At 34.6% G+C, this 25,337-nt stretch overlaps 1 protein-coding gene across 1 annotated transcript in view; it reads left to right on the top strand.

The window, feature by feature from the left end:
* Positions 1-25,337, top strand: part of AHR (aryl hydrocarbon receptor) — a 49,988-nt gene that overhangs the window by 12,773 nt on the left and 11,878 nt on the right. The window contains exons 3-9 of the mRNA XM_059396752.1: positions 15,712-15,815; positions 18,668-18,757; positions 21,044-21,167; positions 21,877-22,007; positions 23,314-23,516; positions 24,240-24,349; positions 24,992-25,133. Coding sequence (XP_059252735.1) covers positions 15,712-15,815; positions 18,668-18,757; positions 21,044-21,167; positions 21,877-22,007; positions 23,314-23,516; positions 24,240-24,349; positions 24,992-25,133 — 904 coding nt within the window. The remainder of the gene's footprint in view (positions 1-15,711; positions 15,816-18,667; positions 18,758-21,043; positions 21,168-21,876; positions 22,008-23,313; positions 23,517-24,239; positions 24,350-24,991; positions 25,134-25,337) is intronic.

The following is a 25,337-nucleotide window of genomic DNA, read 5'->3' as shown; positions in this document are numbered from 1 at the left end:
CAAGCAGCAGTAGTTTCACCTGGGAACTTGTTAGAAATGCCAGGTCTTGGGCACCACCCTAGACCTGCAGAGTCAAACTCTAGTCGAGTGGTGGGTTAGATGCATGTGGCAGTTTGGGAGCCCCTGTTCTAGACTGTAACCTTGAGGCATTCCTGGCTTTGTGGAATGCTATCCTAACCCTCAGCATTTCTTCATGTGCGGTGCTCATGGCTTGATCTTTGGGTGGAGGGGTTCCATGACATGTAGGATGTGGTCCCTGCCCTTAGAGATTTTACAGCCTAGAAGCCAAAGAGATGTTATTCCTTGACTCTGGTAAAGATGAATTGATGTTAGTCATTTTGCCTTTTTCTTTTTCTGCTCCTCTGTAATGGGTAATCAAACTATAAATGTTAAAAAGTGAAAAAAAATGTATTTTTTGTGCTCTGTTTAAAAGTGATGGATCAGGATTGAAGCAGCTTAGCGAGTAGCCAGCTGCCATTTAAGTATTAAAATCATTACTCTTTTCTAGGCTGTGTGTGTGTGTGTGTGTGTGTGTGCGCGCGTGCGCGCGCGCGTGTGCACGTGCTTGCGCTAATTAAGATAATATATGCATATTTAATGTATAAATTTATATATATATGCATATATATGTGTTTATATTTTTTTCATGGTTAGACATGTCTGTCCTGTTCAGTACCTCAAGTAAAGGACATTCTAAGCCTACCTTATAAAGAATGCAATAGCTTAGCAGGGCTCATTACGGAGTTCTTAGGTATTAAAAATTATTTCCTTAACTTTTAATTAATGAGTTTATTTTTTATTCTGGTTCAGTGTATTTAACAGAAGGATCTTATTACCCTGTGTCATTCCTTCATCAATTATATTACTTTTAATTTTACATCCTTTGCATTACTGATGTTTTAACTACATTATGTATGAGAATAACATGGAAAGCCTATAAAAATGAACAGATTCTCGGGCATGTTCCTCTTATGCTGATTCTGTGTAGTTCCTATGTAGAACCAGGGAATCTGTATTTTTCATATGTATCCTAGGTGAGTCTGAGGCACTGATTTAACTTGGCTTTGATTATGTCTGTATATTTATTTGATTATGTCTGAAATTATGTCTTAAAATTTTTTTTCTTTGCCTTCAGAAAGACAAACTGAAATGTATAAAATTTTGGGAAGACTGTAAATGTGTTTGCTTAGGTTTCAGTGGAGTACATACCCTAAGTAGTTTCATAGGTTGTTCAATACAGGTACAGAATTAGGTGGAAGGTGAGGGAAATAATCAGTAGAAAAGATCCCATAGTCTTCTCCAGACCTCCATGATGCAGAAAGGCAGTGCGATAGTTTGTAAGGACAAAGACAACAAATTTTTCAAGATAATTCCTAAGACCTGCACATATACTAAATGGTGCAAAAAAGGAGACTTGGATCATGTTGACTGATGAGGATTTTTATGTGTAGTTAAAGCCAGTCTCCCACTATTAGGGAAACAGTATAGCGAAGTGAAGGGAAGCTCTAAGTGAATAACAGGATGCAAACAGGGGGTGTGTGAATTCCTGCGGAAAGAACAATATAAACGAGTAATCATACAATCTTGTTAGAAAGGAAACTCAAGTTTTACTGTAACAATAGATATTTTTCCAAGAAAATACATCTATTTATTGCGAGTTTAAATAATCCAGGTTGGGTGGATCTTCTTAAACTCTGGAGCCATGACCTTACTGCTCTGATGGTCTGAAAAGAGCACTTCTAGTTTAAGTACAATAATATCTATCCATTTCTAATTAGTCAAAACATTGTGAGATATAACTTAGAAGTACTTGAACAAGATTTAGGTATTTTTCAGTTATAGTAAAGTAAGAAGCAATTTCCTTGTAATTTGATATTACACTTTATTCTAAATAGTGTGGGTGCTGAATTCACAAAAAAGAAAAAGGAGGAAAAAGATTTCTGTTCTCTAATAGTTCTAATAGTGTCTCAGCAACTGTGACAAATAGAGTATGGGAAACCCTTTAGAAATGTACCTATTCAATATTATTAATGCAATACTTAGGTAGCATTTTCAAGGGAAGTAAAAAGATCTGAAGTTTTGTTAGATACTGGTTTTGGTTTGAGCTGAAGAACTAATTGAGAAAATCTTTGGATGTTTAATCCTTGAAAACTCTAGAACTGTGTATCTTCTAGATAATGAAGAGACTCTTCAGGGAATTATTTTTTACTTCATACTCTGTTTATGCTGCAGATGAGCTAATCATTATAAAATTTTTCATTTTTATATTATCATGCTGTGGTTTTTCTGGTGTAGTTAAAAGTACTGCGCCTGTTTCACTAAATATAATGGGAACTCCTTAGGGATATTATGTGTACTGCTGTATCTTAAGCACTTAGAGCGATGTCTGACCCATGGTAGGTGGTCAGTAAATATTATCTCAGTTTCACTAACTTACATCTGAAAGACAATGTAAAATGCAAAAATTGAAATTCTAGATTAGGTACTTAAAAATATAGGTCTAGAACTTACTGTAAGACATTAATATTTTGTTCTTTCCAGATAATCTGTTAGTAGCCAATTATAGTTATTCATTCCATCAGTTATCTTCATCTCTATTTATAAATAAACAGATGTGAGAAATATTTTGTGGAATTATAGCCATAGAATATTGTACATGGCCTCTGATTGGCTGGCTCGTACAGTGAAACATGTATAAGGACTTAAGGATGCAAATGTGAAAGCTACATACATCTTTTTAGGACAAATTAGTATCAACTGTTACTGTTCTCAAATCAGTACTCCCTTTTGCATTCGTTAGCTATCTCTTTGCTCCTTTGCCTTCTCTTTATGGGTATTATCTTGTTCGTGGTTCACTGGTTGTTTTCTTCTTCGTTGGATGCTCCTTTTGTACCTCCCAGCAGTCTGGCAATCTTGGTACTTTTAAAATTTTTGTCAGCATAGATGGAATGTGCAAATAGACTCAGTGTTTTTTAAAAAATCACTCCCTTTGTAAATTTGATAGGTTAAAAATTCCAGAATAAGGTGATACTTTATTTCTCGTTTCTGCACAGTGGACACATGTAGACATGTTTTAAGGATTAATAACCTCAATATATTAATAAGGAGAGACTAATTAAAATAGCAAAAGCTGTTTAAGTTCTATTCAGTTTCCACAGTAACACTGCATTTCTGTGTTACCTACTTTTTTCCCTGGAAGACTTCTAGAAATTACGTATCTTTGAGGTTTCTCCGTAGAGCCTTTAGTGTTTTTTTTAGAAAATAAATACCCCAAATCCAAAATTGATGTTTTCTGATGTTAGTAATTAAACATGGTAAAGGGCCATTTTTGCCTCTCAAGACCGATTAAGTTAGTGCAGACCTGAAGACAGTTAAATGACCAAATGGAGCTGTGATCTGACAAGTCAGTGTGGACTTGGGTCCTGGAAATACAGGCTGAAAGCCTAAAATCTTTAAAATTATTTTCAGACTTTTTCACCAAAATCTAGAATGTTAAGATTAAACCTTGCTTTGTTATAAAAAGAAAAGTGGAGCCTTAAAGTCACAAAATAGGTTTTGTTTTTGGTTTGGGGTTTTTTTTTTTTTTTGCACAAAATGAGTATTAAACTCAAATACCATGTTACCTCTGAGAGGGAAGATATCTAATAAGTTTAAATAATTTAATGACTATGATCAATAATAGTTTATTTGGGGAGACTAGGATTTGGGTGGTTATAGCCCAGCTTCTGAAATTGGTTGATACAAAGGGAAAGGCTTGTTTCCTCCCATATTGTGTCTCTTAGTGCCAGGTCAAACAGCGGACATTGGGCTTGTTGACCAATCGGAATCAGTATGGTAGTGTTTATTCTTAGAAAGAGCACTTGCAGCACATTAAAAAAATTGGATTAAATTTCATTATCACTTTTTATTTTTAAAACATGCATCATTATATAAGTGTGTGTGTTTAAATTATTTTACCTTTGGACAACATCCCCAAAATTAAAAACATGGGTATGGTTAATTCATATCTCTGCTGAGACCCAAGTATCTAATGAGGTAGAAAAGGCAAAGAAGTTTTCTTTTAGTGAGGCAATAGTAGGGATCAGTGGCATGTAATATTTGTTATTTCAGTAAAATATTCATAGTACATATCACACCACTAAAATTTAATTGTTACCTGTGAGGTTTTTTACTTCCTCCATTATATCTTAGTCATGGGTTGTTCTTTGTGGCATCTTTAGAACCGAGGTCTATAAATTTAATCTGTGGTAAGGAAACTTAGAAACAAGAAAGAGTTAATTTTGTCTAGGTGTTAGGAAGCCTGACAGAAGTGAGTTTGGGGACCTGAGTTTCTAATTCCCAGCTCCTGCCTTTATAGGGAACAGTTTCTGGTTAGTTTAAGAACTAGGTGACAGAGGAGAACGACATCCGATTCTTACACATACATAAAACATTCATTACACATACTTAAAACAATCATTTTATAAAGTGTAATATTTACTTATTGGAATGTTCTAAATTCACGAAGTCAAAAAATGCTCTGAGAGGGGACGATGACAACAGGTAATTTACATGATGTGATGAGCTCACATTTATTCGATCTCATTGTTTACCAGGGATCTTTGTTGACTTTATTTTAAATTTAAAAATTATCTGTGCTCTTTTCTTCATCTTCCTTTTTTAAGTTATTTAACAGTTCATTTCCAGTTCATTAGGTTTTCAAAAGAGAGCTATTGTGTTTATTCATCTTCAGCTTGTGTGTTTCTCTGGATTTCAATCCTGTTTTGCTGTGTAACCCAGAACACTATCTTGAGAAACATACATATGAAAAATGAGTTTGAAAAAGCAGAGAAATGAATTATATAAAAAGCACTTGTGAAGTTGAAACTTTTTAAAGTTTGGTGGTTTTATATGTATGCTTTTCATTCATGGGATTTGTATGCTACTTTTACCTGCATTGCTATACTTGAAAGTCACTGTATACCAAGTAGTTTACAAAAATTTTGGTATCAAAGTATTACAGCAAATATGATTTCTTAATTCTAGAAATATCTGTGGTGGTTTGCCTAAAAGATGAGCACATTCAAAATCATCATATAGTATTGTTTCATCTATCTCTGGTATTATCTACTTTTTTATAATTGAGCCTTTTTTCCCCCAGAATTCATATTCTAAAGCATGTAACTAATTATAACATTCATGATAGCCTCCATAACTAAAGCTATAAAATTTATAAATTCTTTTAAATTCTAATGCATGGCCTTTATTCTCAAATCTCTGCAAATTGAAACATGGTTGAATAAAAAGAATAGTAGAATATTCTTATTGAGTCTAGTTGAAGTTGTATTTAAATCCTGGCTCTTACATTTAATAATATGATCTTTTTGGATAAGGAATTTAATTTCTCTTTTCTTCAAATATTCTAACGTAGATTCATTAGGTTCTATGAATTTTTTTAAAATTTACTTTTAGAGCGAGTATGAGCAGGGGTGGGTGGGCAGAGGGAGTGAGAAAGAGAGACTCTCAAGTAGGCCATGTGCTCAACACAGAGCTAGGATGCTGCAGGGTTGATCTCATGACCCTGAGATCATGACCTGAGCTGAAATCAAGAATAAGATGCTAAACCAACTGAGCCACCCAGGTGTCCCAGATTCTATGAATAAATTTAGTATTTTATATAGGATATTTTCATCACTGAGTATTCGTTTGCTTTGACAAGTATTTCCAAACAAACAAGTAGTTAATTTGTTTGATTTTTTTATGTGGCTTTGTGATCTGGTTAGTAGAAATCTACATCTTCCTGTTATAGTGTTTTAGAAACTGTATTCACTTAGAGAACAAACAAGAGCCTGTGGTGAAATGCAGTTATGTTACCACTAAACATTTTATGTAGTAGTCATGTTTATGTCTTATTTTTAAAGCATGCTCTTACACAGCTTTTCTACTTTTTGATGAACCATTTAAAATCGGTAACTGAAATTCATTTATTCATAGGTGGAGATTTAGATTTTGGAGTCATTGTAATATAGTGGGAATAATACTCTAAATTATGAAAGTGAATAAAATATTCCAGAGGAGAGCAAATAGAATAACAGGAAAGATATCAGAGATGAGATGTTTTAAGTATGAATAGAAGTTGAGGAAAGCAAATCTGTGTCTATATAGAATATAAAACTGTGCTGAAGTGATAGTTTGCATAAAGATGCCTTCATTTGGTGTTTCAAGTTCTTAAATTAGGGGGTCAAAAGAAAATTGCACTTGAAAGTATAAACTAAAATGAAATTAAAGTCCATACAAAAAAATCTTAATACTACAGGAGTAGTTATTATGGTCCTTGATTGTCCATAGAAGCCAGAAAACCATTTAGGTATTTGCAGTGGGAAGTTGAGAAAGGAAACAAGCGTCACATCAAATCAATTTAACCTAAAATTGTATTGGATTATTCTGGTTTCTTCTAGCCTCAAATTTTCTCTTATTCAGTGGGGGTGCCTATTATGGTCAGTTTTACAGATATACTTTTGTCAGCTGGATTGTTGGTAGTGCCTGGTGTCATATGTCTTGGTCTATATGTTACGGAGGCAGCATTCCTTCTCTTTAACTTAGCATGGTGGAGGGAGATTGTCATAGAACAAAAGCACTGACAAGCAGGAGACATGGAGGCTAATCCTGTGGCCTTAGAGATGACCTTTAACCTCACTGTTGCCCAGGGTCTTCATCTTATCAGCATGGACAGTAAGAATGCTTGTGTGCCCCATGCTTTAAGTTTGTGGTGGATTTCTCCTAAAAAATGAGATGTGTGAAATCAATTTTATAATTAAGATTATTATATAAATTGTAATTATTTCTTGTGGAATACTGATATTTTACTTGTTTTAATGGATAATTTTGTGGTCATTGTGGAATATGCTTAGAGGCCATTCAGACCTGGTTGTCATATCATCTGACAATCTCTTGAATTAATTTTGTATTTTGATTTAGAGATGGAAACTTTGCTAATAAACTTTTTCGCCTTTTAGCATAATATGTAATAACTTATTCCCCCATATTGTTTCCTTTTTCAGAAGTGGCACACACTTAAATCTAGACAATTTATTCAGGGAGAGGTGACATGGCTTGTTTTGGTGAGGCTATAAACGCTGGGCAGAGTGCCTACTTGCTGTATTTGTATACATACAGAATTCTGATTCTTTGTGTCAGTCTTAAATTTTGTGCTTCTCTTTTGATCTTTGTAAAATTGGCATTGAGTTATTTCCTGAAGACATTCCTATTAATAAGAGCACTCTTTAAGTAGAGGAATGATAATTTTAGAAAATAATAAAGCAGTGAGATCTGTAACATTTCTAAGTTATTTCCAAAACTGTGAATTTCCAAGATCATGAATTTCTGATGTCACTGATTCTTAAAACATGGCACCTGGTCCTCAGCATCACTTGGGAACTTCTTAGCAATGCAAACCATAAAACCCCACCCTAAACCTCCTAAATCAGAAATTTTATTTATTTTTATATTTTTTATTTTATTGCGTCATGTTAGTCACCATACAGTACATCATTAGTTTTTGATGTAGTGTTCCATGATTCATTGTTTGTGTATAACACCCAGTGCTCCATGCAATACATGCCCCCCTTAATACCCACCACTGGGCTAACCCATCCCCCTACCCCCGTCTCCTCTAAAACCCTCAGTTTGTTTCCTGGAGTCCACAAGTCCACAGTCTCTCATGGTTAGTCTCCCCCTTTGATTCTAACCCCCCCTTCATTTTTCCCTTCCTGCTCCTAATGTCCTCAAATAAGTGAAACCATATGATAATTGTCTAGGTAACGCAGAAATTTTAGAGTGAAGTGCAGCAATGTGTTTTAATAGCCATAGCCTTCCTGTTGATTCTAATGTCTGAAATTTTGAGAGTCACTGCTCTACTTGATTAAAGTCTGCTGCAGAATGCAGTTTGAATTCCACTCTTGTATATGTGGAAAGCTCAGTGCAACTCCTTCCCCACTGAAAAGGTAAACTAACTGCTCTTGTTGGTTCTGTTAATTCAGTGACCTAACACAGTTGCTTGGAATTGTGTATAATGAAATTTGAAAGTGGGAAAATGTTAAACATCTTTGGAAGTTGGTTTCCACTTAATTGAGAGCTGGAATAGGTCTAACTTTTAAGGACTTACTCAGCTTTAAGATGATGTTTTTTAAGATTTGCTAAAAAGACTGTAAACTACGGTTATGCAACCTATATTCAATCATAAAGATATAAACAAACATTTGCATTTTTGAAAGCCTGAATTTAGTTTCATTCTGCCTTGGTGATTAGAAATTTCTAGGTAGGAAAAAAAACCTCTTAATATCATCAGAAACTATTGTGTAAACTGTGTAGACCTAATCTTTGTGTTTTAGAAAACTTAGGCTATAGTGTAGTCTTCTTTAGTTTCAGACTCTTCCTTCTTCCCCTCAAAAGAACACTATATTTATAAATAAATAACTTTGTGTTGAAATGAAATGTCTCTCTTACCCCAAAGCACATAGAAAAACCTCTCCTTAGGTACACTTAATATATTATTTAAATACTAATTCATCCTGGACTAAGCTAGGACTGTTTTCTTTATTTTTGAGAAATATTGTATAACTTAACTCTTTCTAATTTATAGAGGTTTATGTGGTTGAATTTTATAGTGATAGCTTTGCTTTCCTTTATGCTTCTATCACTGAGGGAATGGAATTTAACTTTTTCTGCCAGAAGTAATAAAGGAGATGATAAATATTATTATAAAATAAATTTAATTTGTATCAACACAAAGAGATTTAAAAGTCTTATGCTTTTTCCTGGCACAAGATATTTACCATGTCATCTTTCTGTTTAATTGAAAACTATAGTAACATTCAAAATATAGTTTACCACATGCCAGTATTTCTCCCTTATGAAATTCTCTGTTGAACGATTCAGAGCATGTTTTTCAAAGAGGAAATAGTTGGCTTGTAGGGAGAAGTGGAAATCCAAGCTTAGATGTATAAGGAAGGAAAATGCCATATAGCAAATGGATATGGTTAAATACTTGTGGGAGAAAAACTTGAATCAGTCGGTAAAATGACCATTTGATAATGCTGTGATAATATTTACATTCTAAATTCCTTCATCGGTTAGATCAAATTCTTGTATAGTTGCTTCACTGATCTCTCAAAGAGGGGAAATAATTGAAATATTTCAGTGCTTTATTATCTTAATATTCCACAGGCTGTCTAAAGTCAGATCTTCATATTTTGGAAGGTAGAGTATTCTTGCAGATGGGGAGGATTTTATCATATGTCTGTTTGTTATAGCAAATGCTTCTCGAGTAGCAGAATTGGCTGTGACTTATTTTCAGATACTACATTTTTTTCCTATCAAATGTGAATTTAATTCTAGTGATATAATGTTTAAAGTATCCTGTGCAATCTGATTATGCATATAATTTTTATAATAACTTACAATTGTGAAGTACTTTCAAATCTATGTTGTATAGTCGTCATAGCAGTCCTAATAGATTCTCTTTTTAGTGTCAGCTTTTCTTTCTTTTTTAAAAAATTATTTTTATTAACATATAATGTATTATTTGCCCGAGGGGTACAGGTCTGTGAATCATCAGGCTTACACATTTCACAGCATTCACCGTAGCGCATACCCTCCCCAATGTCCATAACCCAACCACCCTATCCCTACCCCCTTGCTCCCAGCAGCTCTCAGTTTGTTTCCTGAGATTAAGAGTCTCTTATGATTTGTCTCCTTCCAGATCCCATCTTGTTTCATTTTTTCCTTCCCTACCCCCAACAATCCCCTACCCTGCCTCTCAAATTCCTCATATCAGGGACACCATAATTGTCTTTCTCTGATTGACTTATTTCACTCAGCATAATACCCTCTAGTTCTATCCACGTCATTGCAAACAGCAAGATTTCATTTCTTTTATGGCTGCATAGTATTCCATTGCACATATATATACCACATCTTCTTTATCCATTCATCTGTTGATGGACATCTAGGTTCTTTCCATAGTTTGGCTATTGTGGACATTGCTACTATAAACATTCAGGTGCACATGCCCCTTTGGATCACTACATTTGTATCTTTAGGGTAAATACCCAGTAGTGCAATTGCTGGGTCATAGGGTACCTGTATTTTCAACTTTTTGATGAACCTCCATGCTGTTTTCCTGAGTGGCTGCACGAGCTTGCATTCCCACTAACAGCGTAGGAGGGTTCCCCTTTCCACATCCTCACCAACGTCTGTTGTTTCTTCACTTGTTAACTTTAGCCATTCTGACTGGTATGAGGTGGTATCTCATTGTGGTTTTGATTTGTATTTCCCTGATGCTGAGTGATGTTGAGCACTTTTTCATGTCTGTTGGCCATATGGAGGTCTTCTTTGTGGAACTGTCCATGTCTTTTGCCCATTTCTTGACTGGATTATTTGTCTTTTGGGAGTTCAGTTTGATACAATCTTTATAGATTTTGGATACTAGCCCTTTATCTGCTATGTCATTTGCGAATATCTTCTCCCATTCTGTCGGTTGTCTTTTGGTTTTGTTGACTGTTTTCTTTGCTGTGCAAAAGCTTTTGATCTTGATGAAGTCCCAATAGTTCATTTTTGCCTTTGCTTCCCTTACCTGTGGTGATGTTTCTAGGAAGAGGTTGCTATGGCTGAGATCGAAGAAGTTGCTGCTTCTGTTCTCCTCAAAGATTTTGATGGATTCTTTTCTCACATTGAGTTCTTTCATCCACTTTGAGTCTATATTTTGTGTATGGTGTAAGGAAATGGCCCAGTTTCATTTTTCTGCATGTGGCTGTCCAATTTTCCCAACACCATTTGTTGAAGAGACTGTCTTTTTTCCATTGGACATTCTTTCCTGCTTTGTCGAAGATTAGTTGATCATAGAGTTGAGGGTCTATTTCTGGGCTCTCTATTCTGTTCCATTGATCTATGTGTCTGTTTTTGTGCCAGTTTTGATGATATATATACTGTTTTGATGATTTACAGTATTGTAGTAGAGCTTGAAGTCTGGAATTGTGATGCCACCAACTTTGGTTTTCTTTTTCAACATTCCTCTAGCTATTTGGGGTCTTTCCTGGTTCCATATAATAAATTTTAGGATTATTTCTTCCATTTCTTTGAAAAAAAAAAAAAAGGTATTTTGATAGGGATTGTGTTAAATTGTGTGGATTGCTTTAGGTAGCATAGGCATTTTCACAATATTTGTTCTTCCAATCAATGAGCATGGAAATTTTTTCCATTTCTTTGTGTCTTCCTCAATTTTTTTCATGAGTACTAGTCTTCTGAGTATAGGTTCTTTGCCTCTTTGGTTAGGTTTATTCCTAGGTATCTTATGGTTTGGGGTGCAATTGTAAATGGGATTGACTCCTTAATTTCTCTTTCTTTTGTCTTGCTGTTGGTGTATAGAAATGCAACTGATTTCTGAGCTTTGATTTTATATCCTAGTGTCAGCTTTTCTTAAAGATTTGAGGGTATATCAACTCAGCATATAGCCCATTATCTCTATTCTGAGCTGTAAATTGTGGCTTCCAGGCATTACTTAGGTACTGTACATCTTATTTTAGCTCTGACAAGAATTTGGTATCATTGTCGTCACATTCAGATGAAGACACTACAGGTCACAGGTGGTTGGCATAGGGAAGAGGTCCAGTAGTTGGTTAGTAACTGTTTGAACATGTAGGATCAGGCTACCTGGGTTTAATTTAGGCTCTGTTACTTCAAACTCTGTGACCTGGAGACAGTTTCATAACCCAAGTCTCAGTTTCACTGAAAGGACAAAATAATATCAGTCTCATAAAGTATTATTATAAAGATTAATAAGCTCTAATATATGGAAACTTGCTGGCATACAGTATGTGCCCAGTAAGTGTCACATATTATTACTAAAGAAATTATTTAAAGTCACTTAGATGGTAGGAAGGATACTGGTGACAGTACCCCACGTCATCTTACTCTTCTTTTCCTTTCTAATCAAGGCAAGAAATGTATACATGAAAGTGGCTAGTATTAAGGTGGTTTTAACAATTTTAAGAAGATCAAGAAATAGAGGAAAACTTCAAGGAAGGGCAAAAATTGCATAGTTTGGGTCAAGAGGTCCCAACATAAAATAAGATTACATAAAAGTCACATTAGTGTATTTTTAAGATGAGAATGCAAAGGGAATTCATCTTTCCTGGACTCATCTTTGCACAGTATTTACCTAAATCCTTTACTAATTATTAACCTTGAAAATATAAGAACAACAGAAATATTTTTAGAAGAACTCGGTAGTGATCCTTCCTGAGTATGTATGCACTTGTCACTTTTCCTGCTTAACATATTAAATATTTAACCTCCCAACATTTATACCTGTAAGCACTGTTGTTTAAAAAGTTCTTTATTTTTTCATTCAAGTTCCTGTGATACTTTAATTAAATCCCATTGTGCTACTTAATGTTTCTGACTTTCTTTTCTAGTTCTTTATTTCCTAACTTATATTCCCAACTAAAGGCAGAGTCTGTCTGATGTCTTATTATGTTGACCAATATCCCCAATACAAGGCCAGAAAGAAATCATTAATTACTCTGAAATGAATGGTCTTAGTGGTCCTGTAACTCTAGTTGGAACTGACATTGATTCTATTAACTGAAGATTAATTTTAAATGATTCCTGGTAAGATAATTTCGACATTTTAAAATTTGATACTAGTAACATCTATCCATTTTTACAATTATTTTGCTGCTTTTTGCAGTGTGAGGGATTGGGTTTTGTTGTTTTCTTTTTAATGATAAATCTTTCTGCTATTTGCTATAACACTTAAATGTTGCCTCATACTGGAGCTTTCGGAAAAGTAACAGTGTAGTTAACCCCGACATTTTGAGGTTTTAATGGATTCAGTGAAATTTGCCCATTAGAGAGCAAGCAGCAGCAGAACAGGAAGGGAGAAAAGCTCTTTTTGTCTTCTTTTCAGTGAGAAATATTAAGCATTTCCTTTGGTCTTGATTAACTGTTAGATCAATTTATGTACTTCAAACTATTTTTTTGGCCTAAGGAAATATGTTCTCTGGCCTTTTGAAATTGTTACATTCAGAGGCCAAACTTTTGGCCTCTTCTTTAAAAGCGGTATGTTTCAGGTTCTGCAAAGGCAAGAACTTGGCATAAGATTACAGTGTGACACATGCACTGATTTACCAGAAAATAGACTTCACCATGAACATGTGTTATATGTGAGGCTTTGCTCAAACAGAGAAAATCTGGTTATTAGTAAATCTCGTTTTTCACCGAGCCAGATTATCTTTGGCACAATAAAAATCTAATGAAATAAGTCTTAAAAGGAATGTCAAAGTCCATTTCATTTAATGATTTCTCTTATTTAAATAGTGAAGGTTAAAAAATAGATAAGAAAATTGGAAATATATTGTAATTGTATTGAAAAGGTTATACTTTATAACAAGATAGTCTACAGGATCTGGGAAATACTGCTAATAATTAAAGTTACCATTTATTGAACTACTGCTGAACGTATGCCAGGAACTTCACATATATTCTCATTATTTTTCACAATAACCTGGCAAGATGGTTTTTTGCTGTTTGTTTTCAGTTACCAGTTCAAATATTGGGACATAGGCTCAGAGAGCCTACACATTTAGTAAGTTGCAGAACTAAGATTCGGACGTAATTCTGTCGTTTACCAATATTAAATGAAATGATATTTGAGAGTGCTTAGGAAAATTCTAAGTAAGTACATAGTGGCTGTTATTACTCTTCAGAGATGTTGCCTCCTGGACTAGACATGCACAAGCAGATACCCACATCCACACCCATGTGCAATGAAGAAGAGAGATGGGAGGGAGGAGAGAAAGTCTTACAACCTGCTACCTCCAGAGACATCCCGCCAGGACATCAGACTTTGCCTTACATACACAACCCACAAGCACTTAGAAGATAATAATGAAGAATAAACCACTTTAGAAGATGGAATATGTAGGAATAATCATAAAAACTAATGTTCAAATCTGTCTTGAGAACAACTTTAAAATACTCTGGTGAAACAAAAAATGCAGATTTGAACAGAAGGAAACACATATGTGTTCTTGGGTAGAATGATTCAAAATCATAAATATGTTAATTCTCCATGAGTTGCAGCCATCAAAGGAAATGAAATCTTTCCATTTGCAATGACATTGATGGAACTAAAGGGTATTATGATAAGTGAAATAAGTGAATCGAAGACAAACAATTATCAGATGATCTTATTGTTACGTGAAATTTAAGAAACAAAACAGGATCATAGGGGAGGAGAGGAAAAGATAAAACAAGATAACAGTAGAGAAGGAGACAAACCATAAGAAACATTTAATCATAGGAAACAAACTGAGAGTTGCTGGAGGGAAAGGGGTGACTGGGTGATGGACATTAGGAGGGGACGTGATGCAGTGAGCAATGGATATTATATAAAACTGATGAATCACAGACCTGTAACTCTGACACCAGTAGTTATATGAATAAATAAATATAAAAACAAAAACAAAATAAATCCACCTTTAAAAAGAAAAGTGATACCAAAACTTTGGAAAAAAAATTCTCCATGAGTTGATTTATAAATTTAACAAGCTTCTAGTAACAATACTAACTGCTTTGTACTCTAAGCTAGACAGGAGGATTCTAAACTTAAAGGAAATATATTTCATAATAAGGCTGATGGCTGATTCTTTCTCCTCACCAATACAAGGTCACTGTTTAGATCTATATTTAGATACTTAAATCTTTTTTACAGTTTATGTTCTGAGGAACCTTATTCTCATAAGTAAAGGAATAGGAATGGAAAGAGTTTGGTTTTTTTTTTAATATTTACATTTTATTAGTGTTCTTATTTGACATAATTCTATACAAAAAATTAGCGATGTTAATGCTGCACTAATGCAATCATAATTACTTCCATTTATTCTAGAACATAGTGAATTTATAAATTTATTTATTTGGAATTTGAGTGACTTATTGGATTCACATTTTATTTTAATTTTTTTTTCAGTGTTCCAGAATCCATTATTTATGCACCACACCCAGTGCTCCATGCAATACGTACCCTCCTTAATACCCACCACCAGGCTCACCTAACCCCCACCCCCGCCCCTCCAAAACCCTCAGTTTGTTTCTCAGAGTCCACAGTCTCTCATGGTTTGTCTCCCCCTCCGACTTCCCCCAACTCACTTCTCTTCATCTCCCAAAGTCCTCTGTGTTATTCCTTACGCTCTTTCAGAAAGTGGTTGATTTTCTCTTTCTAGAATTGCGGTTCTTCTTCTCTTCAGTCTCCCGTTGGATTTGTAGGTGTTTGCAATCTTTAGATAAGCTGTCTAGCTGATCTCCTGCTACCTGATGTAGTCTCAGCCTGCTACTTCTCCGCCATCTTGACTCCTCCCCGGGAAGAGTTTTTATAGTGTCACCATGCAATTCTTTAAAACTCTTAAGTTATATATAATGAACTCATCACCAATGATTTTTAATAAATTATTTTATTATTTTTTATAAATTAATTACTTGTAATTATTTTTAGCAATCTGTCCACTGATTTGGAAACCACTCATTGACAAAGGATTATTTACTTAGTACTAATGGGCAACAATATTTTAGATTGTGTCTTTGTGAGGTATATAGAGATTTTCCATGATACTCCTTTGAAATCAGTTATTTGGGTAACTACTTACTATTATCATTGCTTTTCCCTTTTCTCCATAGTTGCATTACAGCCCTCCCCAGCTGACAGAAATGAAGTCCAGGAAAACTGCCGAACAAAATTCAGAGAAGGCCTGCACTTGCAAGAAGGAGAGTTCTTACTACAGGTAAATTCTGGTAAATAGAGTTTCTCATAATAAAGACATGGTAAATGAAGGATTAATGAATCAGTCTTTTAGTTACTCTAGTTTATTTAGAACTCACCCAGTGTTTTATGTCACTTTTATCCTAACTGCAATAGTGGTGTAATGCTAGTATATGAAAAAAATGTAATTGTACCAAATAGATTAGAAGTCTACTTAGCAATTTCCCTGTCGTATTTCTTTAACTAGCAAGACCTCCTACATTATTTTAAAGGTTCTCACTTAAGACATTGAATTTATCTATGCTTTTTCAGGAATAAAGCTTTATTAAAAGAGTTAATTGTATTTAATATTTCAAAATTGTTCTTAACCTCAATTTTATTTTTCAATGCATTTTGTAACTGTATTGTCTCTTAGCTATGGGGTCTGTCTTATCAACATGCTAAAGATTTTCTCAATAACTAGAAGCCCTAATTTTTGTTTTAGAACTCAGAGAATATTTTAATTTTTTTAATTTTTAAAAATATATTTTAATTTTTATGCCCTATTTCTCAAAACTAATATGATGTTTGATTCTGAACTAAAATTCTCAGGTATTTATTTTGTTGAAAAAAAAGATGGAATGGAGATTTGTGCTGTGATATATTCTATTACTCTTACGTGATCATTTTTGGTTCCACGCAGTGAATGGAGTGAAGAACCTAATTTGCCATCATGACAAAAGTAGCCACAACTTTTAGTAACTCCATTGATGCATTCTGAAAATGCTTATGTGTAACCCAACAATTTGTAACATTTTTTTATTATTTTTATAATCGTGAAAATTAACTCTTGTCCTCATTAGGTTAAACAAATTAAATATATTCAAGCATGAGTCTTCTTTCTATCCCTGGCTGAGGATTTTTAAGCATATAATAGCTTGAAACATAAAGACTCTTATTCAGGTCATAGGAAAACATTTTTATAATAGCTGCTTTATGTGATTAAACACACACCTTGGGTTATAAAGTAATAAGGAAGTCCTTTATTTCAAGTGAAAATAAACAAATATGGAATGCTAAACATTTGGTAAAGCTGTTTAAATTATGGGCCAATGATTTTTTTCCCTCCTAGAATATTTAGGCAAATTATAAACATATTCTATGTCAAGGACAGAGAATAAAAATAATGCTAATGCAAGACTGGTATCTTTTTTAATTATCTAAAAATTGGAAACATCTAGATATTTAAAATAAATGCATCTGTTATGAATTATATTGGTTATCACTTGTAAATTGGCTTCCAATAGGAAGCATCGCATATTATGTGATTTGCTAGGACCATGGTTGGCTGGATCTCTTCTGGAAGAGATGATCAAAAACACTGTAGACATATGAAAATGGCATATTTCATTACATGCAGTTGCCGTAATGGCATCTAACTTCATACTTTCAACACACGATTATCAACTGAGTATCTCTGATACTTAGAGAATGTTTCCAGAGATACAGTATACCACTTGCATTAAACTTTAAATGACAAATCATTTCCTTTAGTTTTAAGAGAGGAGGTACATGAAGAAAATGTTAGTTTTATTAAAAACTTAAAATACTTTCAAGCTTAGCTTAAATTTATTGTTGTTCTATAAAGAATAAAAATGAAAATAAAAAGACTTTTGTATCTTTTCATTATCCACTATTTATTTTAGTCATTTTCATTTATTTAACCATGTTCTGCCCAGTGCTGTTTACTACTGTGCCTAGCAGAATCCACAGCTTCATTTTTGAGTTAACAGCAGTTGAAACTGTAAATAACACTATCAATTGCAGCTTATTTCTCTTATATTAAATAGTAAGTGAGCCTCATTATGACGTTCAGCTAAGTAGGGCACATCTTTTTGACTAAGACTAAAGAATGATAATCTCTTTAATATGTAATGACCATATTCTTTCTGTTCATTTACTAATAATTCAATATAAGTAATAACCTTGCTCCATATGGTGTTTAAGATCATTTGGGATATACATAAAATTGGTGTATGTATATTCTTTTTAAAGGCTTTTTGGTTAATTTCTGACAATTAATATTTGTCTAAAAGTGTGCAGTATTGTACCTTAAATTATCTTTGTGCTTTCTGGCATGATGAGCTTATAGGAAAGTACTAAATTCATTTGACTCTTTGAACAAGAATCACACTTTACAAAATAAAATGCAGGGACAACTGGGTGGCTCAGTCGTTCAGCATCTGCCTTTGGCTCAGGTCATGATCCCAGGGTCCTGAGATCAAGCCCCGCATCGGGCTCCCTGCTTTGTGGGAAGCCTGCTACTCCCTCTCCGACTCCCCCTGCTTGTGTTCCCTGTCTTGCTCTCTCTCTGTCAAATAGATAAATAAAATTTAAAATTAATAATAAAATAATATGCATACAATCAGTGGCTACTCTTCTCTACAAAGAAGATATTTTCAGAAGGAAAAAATACAAAAATGGGTGTAATTGTTATTGCCAACTGAAATTTAAGACAATTTCATTGTGAAGGTGTTAATTATTAAATACTTAAGTTTCTGGTGGGTGCCATGACCATTCATCCTGTACTACATTTAGAACTGCTGAAAATCCAAGGCAGGAGAAAGAAGAAACCAATTTTTTATTGAAGTTACTGTGATTGAGCATGAAGTTGAACTGTACACTTTTCCTTATCTAAATCAAAAGGTATGAATAGATCCCTCTCATTCCACAGTAGATGGGTATGTCTGTGTTTATGAGATGTAATCATTTTAACCATTTTGAAGAGAAGAGTTTCCAGCAGTAAAAATAATAGCCTTAACTGAAGTCAGTATTTATGAGTAGCAACATTGTTATTTAGTCACATCACTAATTTTAAAGTTTTTTTCTTCGTAGGCTCTGAATGGCTTTGTGCTGGTTGTAACCACAGATGCTTTGGTCTTCTATGCTTCTTCTACCATACAAGATTACTTAGGGTTTCAGCAGGTAAGCGTATTTTTCTCAAGCCATGTGAAAAAATTTTTTCCATAAAATTAACTCTCCTTTTTTGTATCATATGTTTTACAGATATAAATGATAATTTGTATGTATAAAATATCTATTAAAATATGCTATAGAATAAATTATATATTTGTAGCTGATAATTTTTATATTATTAATAATTTTCTTAAATATTTATGAGATTCATGGATATTGTGTTTCATATATATAAGAAACTTTCATGTTAGGGGCAGATAGGCTCTGGATGGGCAGGGCAGCGGGGGAAGGCTGGCAGACAAGAGAGTATTTGCTGTCACACTGGTTATGGATACCAGAGGGCATGTGGCCTCAATGAAATGAGTGAGGTCATATGTAAAGGTGCAGGTAAAAATATCATGGCTCATACCTTTCATTCTGACTTAAGCTGATTAGGGAAGCTTTCCTGAAGGAAGTGGTATTTAAGCTAACCAGTTGAAAGCATAAGATTCAGATGGGTAGACAGTTGTAAAGGGAACAACAGGAAAGAAAGGATGTAAGTACTGTAAACAGTAGACTAGAAAACTTGAAGAGATGAACGTGTTTGGTTTGTTTAATGTTATTGAATAAATGGTGCATATACGGAGTGGTAAGGTATGTGTCATATTTAAAGGACAAGAACATCTAATCTGAGAACAGTTTTTGTAAGTGTACCTGAATGCTAGCTATTCTTACATATCAGTTATTTTTTAAATTCTAATGTGTGTAAGACTCAGTTGAAGAACTTCATATAAAACTCTAAAATCTTTGGGCCTCACTTTCCAGATATTCTGATTTGGTACGTCGGAGTGGGACCTATGATTTTATATTTCTGACAAGCTCACAGGTCATGCCAAAGCTGCTGGTTTAAATAGCAGTGTCTACTATGATTTATGTTTATAAACTATGTGATATACACAGTGGAAATCTCCAAGAGTTTTTGTTAAGGGAATGTGTGTGCTGCAGTCTGTGTTTTAGATGAGGACTCTGGCAATTGGGTAATGGGTGGCATCGAGATGGTTTAATGCTAGATTAAGTTCACGGGGAGGTTTGAGTCTAGATGGCTAAACTAGATAGATAGTGGAACCTGGCCTGCTACAAAGCCTGACTTGCTGAGAGGCAAGAGGGGGAGGAGGGTTTTTGAGCTTGTCAAGGCATAATCCATCACTCTCTGGAGTCTACCAGAAGTAAAAATTTAATATAAAGAAAATCATTAGAGGACAGTTAAAGAAATACATAATACTTCTAAGCTTCAGAGAAGTGTAAGATGGCTGGATTTTCAGACAAGGTTTTGTGAAAGAAATAGGATTTAGAAGAAGTTAAAAATAGAGCTGCCCTACAACCGAGCAGTTGCACTACTGGGTATTTACCCCAAAGATACAAATGTAGTGTCCGAAGGGCCACATGCACCCCAATGTTTATAGCAGCAATGTCCACAGTAGCCACATGGTGGAAAGAGCCCAGATGTCCACTGACAGATGAATGGATAAAGAAGATGTGGTATATATATATATATACAAAGGAATAGTACTTAGCCATCCGAAAGGATGAATACTTAGATTGACATTGACATGGTTTGAACTGAGCATATCGTGCTATGGGAAATAAGTCAATCAGAGAAAGACAATTTATCATGTGTTTTACTCATACATGGCACATAAGAAACAGTGCAAAGGATCATAAGTGAAGGGAGGAAAAACTGGGAAGTCATCAGAGAGGGAGACAAACCATGAGAAACTCTCTTAATCATAGGAAACAAACTGAGGGGTTTCTGGAGGGTTGCCGGAGGGTTGGTGGGTAGAGGGATGGAGTTAACTGGATGATGAACATTAAGGAGGGCACGTGATGAGCACTGGACGTTGTGTGCATGTGATGAATTATTGAACTCTACATCTGAAACTAATGATGTACTATATGCTACCTAATTAAATTTAAATTTTAAAAATAGATATTTTTTAATATATATATTTTATCAATAAATGGATAAAAAATGAGAAGTTAATGTGTTGCAAGTAAGGAATAGGGAGGTGACCTACTTGACTGAAAAGCATTCATGTAGGGAAGTGATAGCAGATAACTTTTGGCTGACCAGTCACAGTGCTCCCCTCTCTCTGGCTGCTCCCATCAGGATGTCTGGAGAGCTTTGTGACCATTTGATATGCGTTCCTCACCACTGACAAGCACCCAATAATCCAGCTACATTTTGAAATTAATTTAGTAACCTACATTGTTTTAATCAGTGCTTTAAAAAAGTTTCCTGGTATCTTTTTTCTTTAGTCTGATGTCATACATCAGAGCGTATATGAACTTATTCACACTGAAGACCGAGGTGAGTTTCAGCGTCAGCTACACTGGACATTAAACCCTTCACCATGTACGGACTCTGGACAAAGAATTGATGGTAAGAATGCAAAGGAAAGTGCGGTGGTTTTAAAAGATTTATTTATTTTTTTTAGAGACAGCGTGCCAGTTGGGGGAGAGGCAGACAGCAGAAAGAGAGAGTAGACTCCCTGCTGAGCAGGAGGTCACAGGGCTTGTTCTCACACCCTGAGACCATGACCTGAGCCGAAATCAAGAGCCGGCCACTTAATGGGACTGAGTCATGCAGGCGCCCCTCTGAGTAGAATATTTTATAAAAATCACTTATACTATTGAGAGAGATTGGAAGAAATGTATAAGGTTGATACTCAAGTATGTATAAATTGTTCTGTCTGTAAAATGGACCAAATACAAAAGCAAACTAGAATGTGCAAGTATACAAAAACTTTTCTCAGTGCAATGCTTTTACTTTAATTTTTTATTGAAGTATAACTACCATACATACAATGCTTTTAGAAGTCTCTGAAAGTCTTAAGATGAAAGGCATTGGGAAATACGGATACTGTTGACAATAGAAATAAAAACAAAACTGAATAAAGTTCTATGCAGTAAAAGCGATACTCCGTACATTTTGGTTTCTTTTCATTGGCTACTCTTCTGAAAATTAGTGATCATTCGTTTTTGTGTTCAGAATAGAATCCAGTTTAGAAATTAACACAGATTTCAGCTATCCAAACACTTGATTATACAGCAAAATGACATGTAAATTTGTGTTGGTATTATTTCTACAGAGGCTAATGGCCTGCCACAAACAGTAGGCTGTTATACCCCAGACCAGCTTCCTCCAGAAAACTCTTCCGTTATGGAAAGGAGCTTCGTGTGCCGACTAAGATGTCTGCTGGACAATTCATCTGGTTTTCTGGTAAGGTACAAAATCTTATGATACTGGCAATTACTATTAAGTTTCCGAAAGCGAAAAAGGAAACTAAAACCATTTTCTTTGGTTAGATTTGAGTATGGTTTTTAAAACTCCTTTATAAAATAATTTCATAATGGAAAGCAACTTAGATTACTTTTTTCAGATTTCTAGTGTCTTCCATATCTCAAAATCTCAATCTTGACCAAGAAGTTTGTAGCCCTGTTTAGCAGCAGGTGCTTACTCTCTTTGGATTTAGTCCTTGTCAGACAGAAAAATCACCATGGCCTTCTCTACACAGCTGCAGTAGCTGGCATCTAGAAAAATGGTTGCATATTCGTGATTGCAGGATCGCCACACGGTGCGAGCTGCCAGCGTGCAGCCTGAACCGCTGCAGCAGGACACTGGCAGTGGGAGTGGTCTTTGTCTTTAAGACAGTGCTCTCCACTGGGTACAGGAGAAGACAACTGCAAGCATGATGCATATTACTTTTGTGAATTATCAGGAATTTGAGATCCATAGTAAAATCTTAAACATTAGCAAAAAGTGATTTTGGTGATGTGTTTATTTCTGAAGATAATTTGGCTGACCCAAAAGTACAGTTATGCTTGGAGATGGTTTTCCTAGATCAGTTAATAGATCTTCTCAGATGGAATTTGTAGCACTGGGTCTTGTCTTCTTTGTTTTGCTATCGTATACTGAGTCAGAATCATCCCTTAGCCTGGTTAATACATTTTTAAGCAACTAAACGGATCATGTTCCCATTTAAATTATTTTTGTTTCCTCTGTCTTCTCAAAGTGCCCTTTACTATCAATAGAGTTCTGGATTCTTGGCGTGATTTTTTATTATTCATTGTAGTGTTTTAATAAAATTACATTTTTATCTCTACATAAAAGTTTACCATGTGTTATTAAATAGACAGTGAGCTCTGGACTATAGCTTATCTGACTTTGAAAACTAGTGTGTACTTGATGACTTTATCACCGTTCATTCATCGAGGAACAACGTACCGAATGCCAGCTGTGTGGGGACCGGGCTAAGTGTAAAGGGCAGGGCGGTTGTGAGCTTGGAAAATGACAGGGGATTTTGTTGTGGCAGTTCCCTCGGCGGCCCTTTTAGGATAGTGTTCAGACTACCTTTGGGGATAGTTGTAATGGGCTTCATGTGGATAAAGTCTTTTTATGACAGCGTTAGTCAGCCTCAGGAACTTCTACGGAATCACCAAGAATACTGGAAATGGCCATGATTGGGCCTTTTGAAATGAGCAGTTTTCAAGTGTTCATAGTAACGAACTGGTTTTGGTTTTTTAAGGCAATGAATTTCCAAGGAAGGTTAAAGTATCTTCATGGACAGAACAAGAAAGGGAAAGATGGATCGCTACTTCCCCCGCAGCTGGCTTTGTTCGCAATAGCGACTCCCCTTCAGCCGCCGTCCATCCTTGAGATTCGGACCAAAAATTTCATCTTTAGAACCAAACACAAACTAGACTTTACGCCCACTGCTTGTGATGCCAAGTAAGTAGAACTCTTGCAGTTTCATTTCACTAAATGTATATTTTGTTGCAGTAAATCTCTCTTAGCATGTATGACACAGAGTGTAGCTTATAATGTTTGTTTGTTATTATGTGAACTGTTCCTTCTTACTCTCTCAGTATAGGCTTTTAAAGTAATTTCATCAGGCTCACCAATCATCTTACAATTTTTTATAATACTTATCACAATTTCTATATCATAGAGATGATTTGCTTATATTGGTGAGATTCAGTATCCTCATGACTTTTACTGTTGGTTTGCTTTACATTTTTAAAACATACAAACTTTATTTGATTTTTAGCCCTAGAAGTTTAGTAACTTCCAGAAAATTATGAAGTGGACTGTGATAGTAGCCTTCATCTTATATCAAAAATGTGTCATTGTTTTTCTTCTAATACGCGATTACAGATAAGTTTTAAAAATTTTGCCCCTCAAAATGGAGTATAAGCATTATCCATTTTTATTAAAGATTTTGTTTTATCTACGTACTTTGTTCTGTTAGATTCATCTTTGGCCATGCTAATTTTCATTTTCTTTATTCAGAAGAAGATCATCTAAAACTGAAGTTAGCAGCCATAAACAAAAGAAAGTAGTTACATGAATGAGATTGACTCCTTGTACTTGCTAATGTAAAATTCTGAATGTCAAGGAAAACATAGTGCAGAAAATTGCATATAACCAATTTCTTCTATTTTTTTTAAACAGAGGAAAACTTGTTTTAGGCTATACTGAAGCAGAGTTGTGCATGAGAGGATCAGGATACCAATTTATTCATGCTGCTGATATGCTTTATTGTGCTGAGTACCATATACGGAGTAAGTTGTATTTCCTTATAAACATGCCTGAAGACTGGCATACATTCTTGTACATACTTCAGAGTATTACACAGTGTTTCAGGCAACTATTTGAATAAACTTAGACTCAGTGTCATACCATTATGATTAATCTGAATTACACTCGTTATTAACTGCTGTATATCTGCCACTCAAGAGTATACAGTAGCTTGACTACTATGAAAATGACCATTTTATCCAGTGTTTTTCTCCATTTTAATAGTATTTTAATGGTATCACTAATTTATAAATTTGCTAGTATATATTAATATTTTATTACACAATTTTAAAGCATCAGTGACAGAAATGTTCCCTTTTTAAATGAAAATAATTTTGATCTTTTTATTTTCCCCAAACTGGATACTCTCCCTCTCTAGTTTCATGTGTTACAATTTTCTGACCTAATCATCCCTTTAACCTACTGAATAATAAATTTAGTCTGAAACAGAAAAAAACAGTTCTGAAGAACTGTTTCCATGCATTTTAATATGTTTAAAAGTTGTCAAGACATTTATCTTTGGTGATAAATGAAATATATTCAAAAATATGTTAGAGAGGCTTTGCTTCAGAGATTTTCTTTAATATGTTGATTTTGGGTTTGATAATTTTTGTATTTGATTTTAGTGATTAAGACTGGAGAGAGTGGCATGATAGTATTCAGACTTCTTACCAAAGATAATCGATGGGCCTGGGTTCAGTCTAATGCACGCTTAGTGTATAAAAATGGAAGACCGGATTATATCATTGCAACTCAGAGACCTCTAACGTAAGTATGCAGACAGAATGTTTCACATCTTCATTTTATTTTTAATAATACTTTGGTTTATAAATTCTCTTACATGTAAACTTCCAAATAAATTCTATGAGAATTTTCTAGCAAGTAAAAACTGAAAAGATAATCTGTATAGAAAGAAGGCATAATGAAGGACATTGACAAGATAGAATTGACAAACTTTACTGAACAACTAAA

The sequence above is a fragment of the Mustela nigripes genome, chromosome 4 (assembly GCF_022355385.1).
Source record: "Mustela nigripes isolate SB6536 chromosome 4, MUSNIG.SB6536, whole genome shotgun sequence".
NCBI lineage: Eukaryota > Metazoa > Chordata > Mammalia > Carnivora > Mustelidae > Mustela > Mustela nigripes.
Note: the sequence above shows the minus strand (reverse complement) of the source record. Positions and strands in the feature narration are given on the sequence as shown.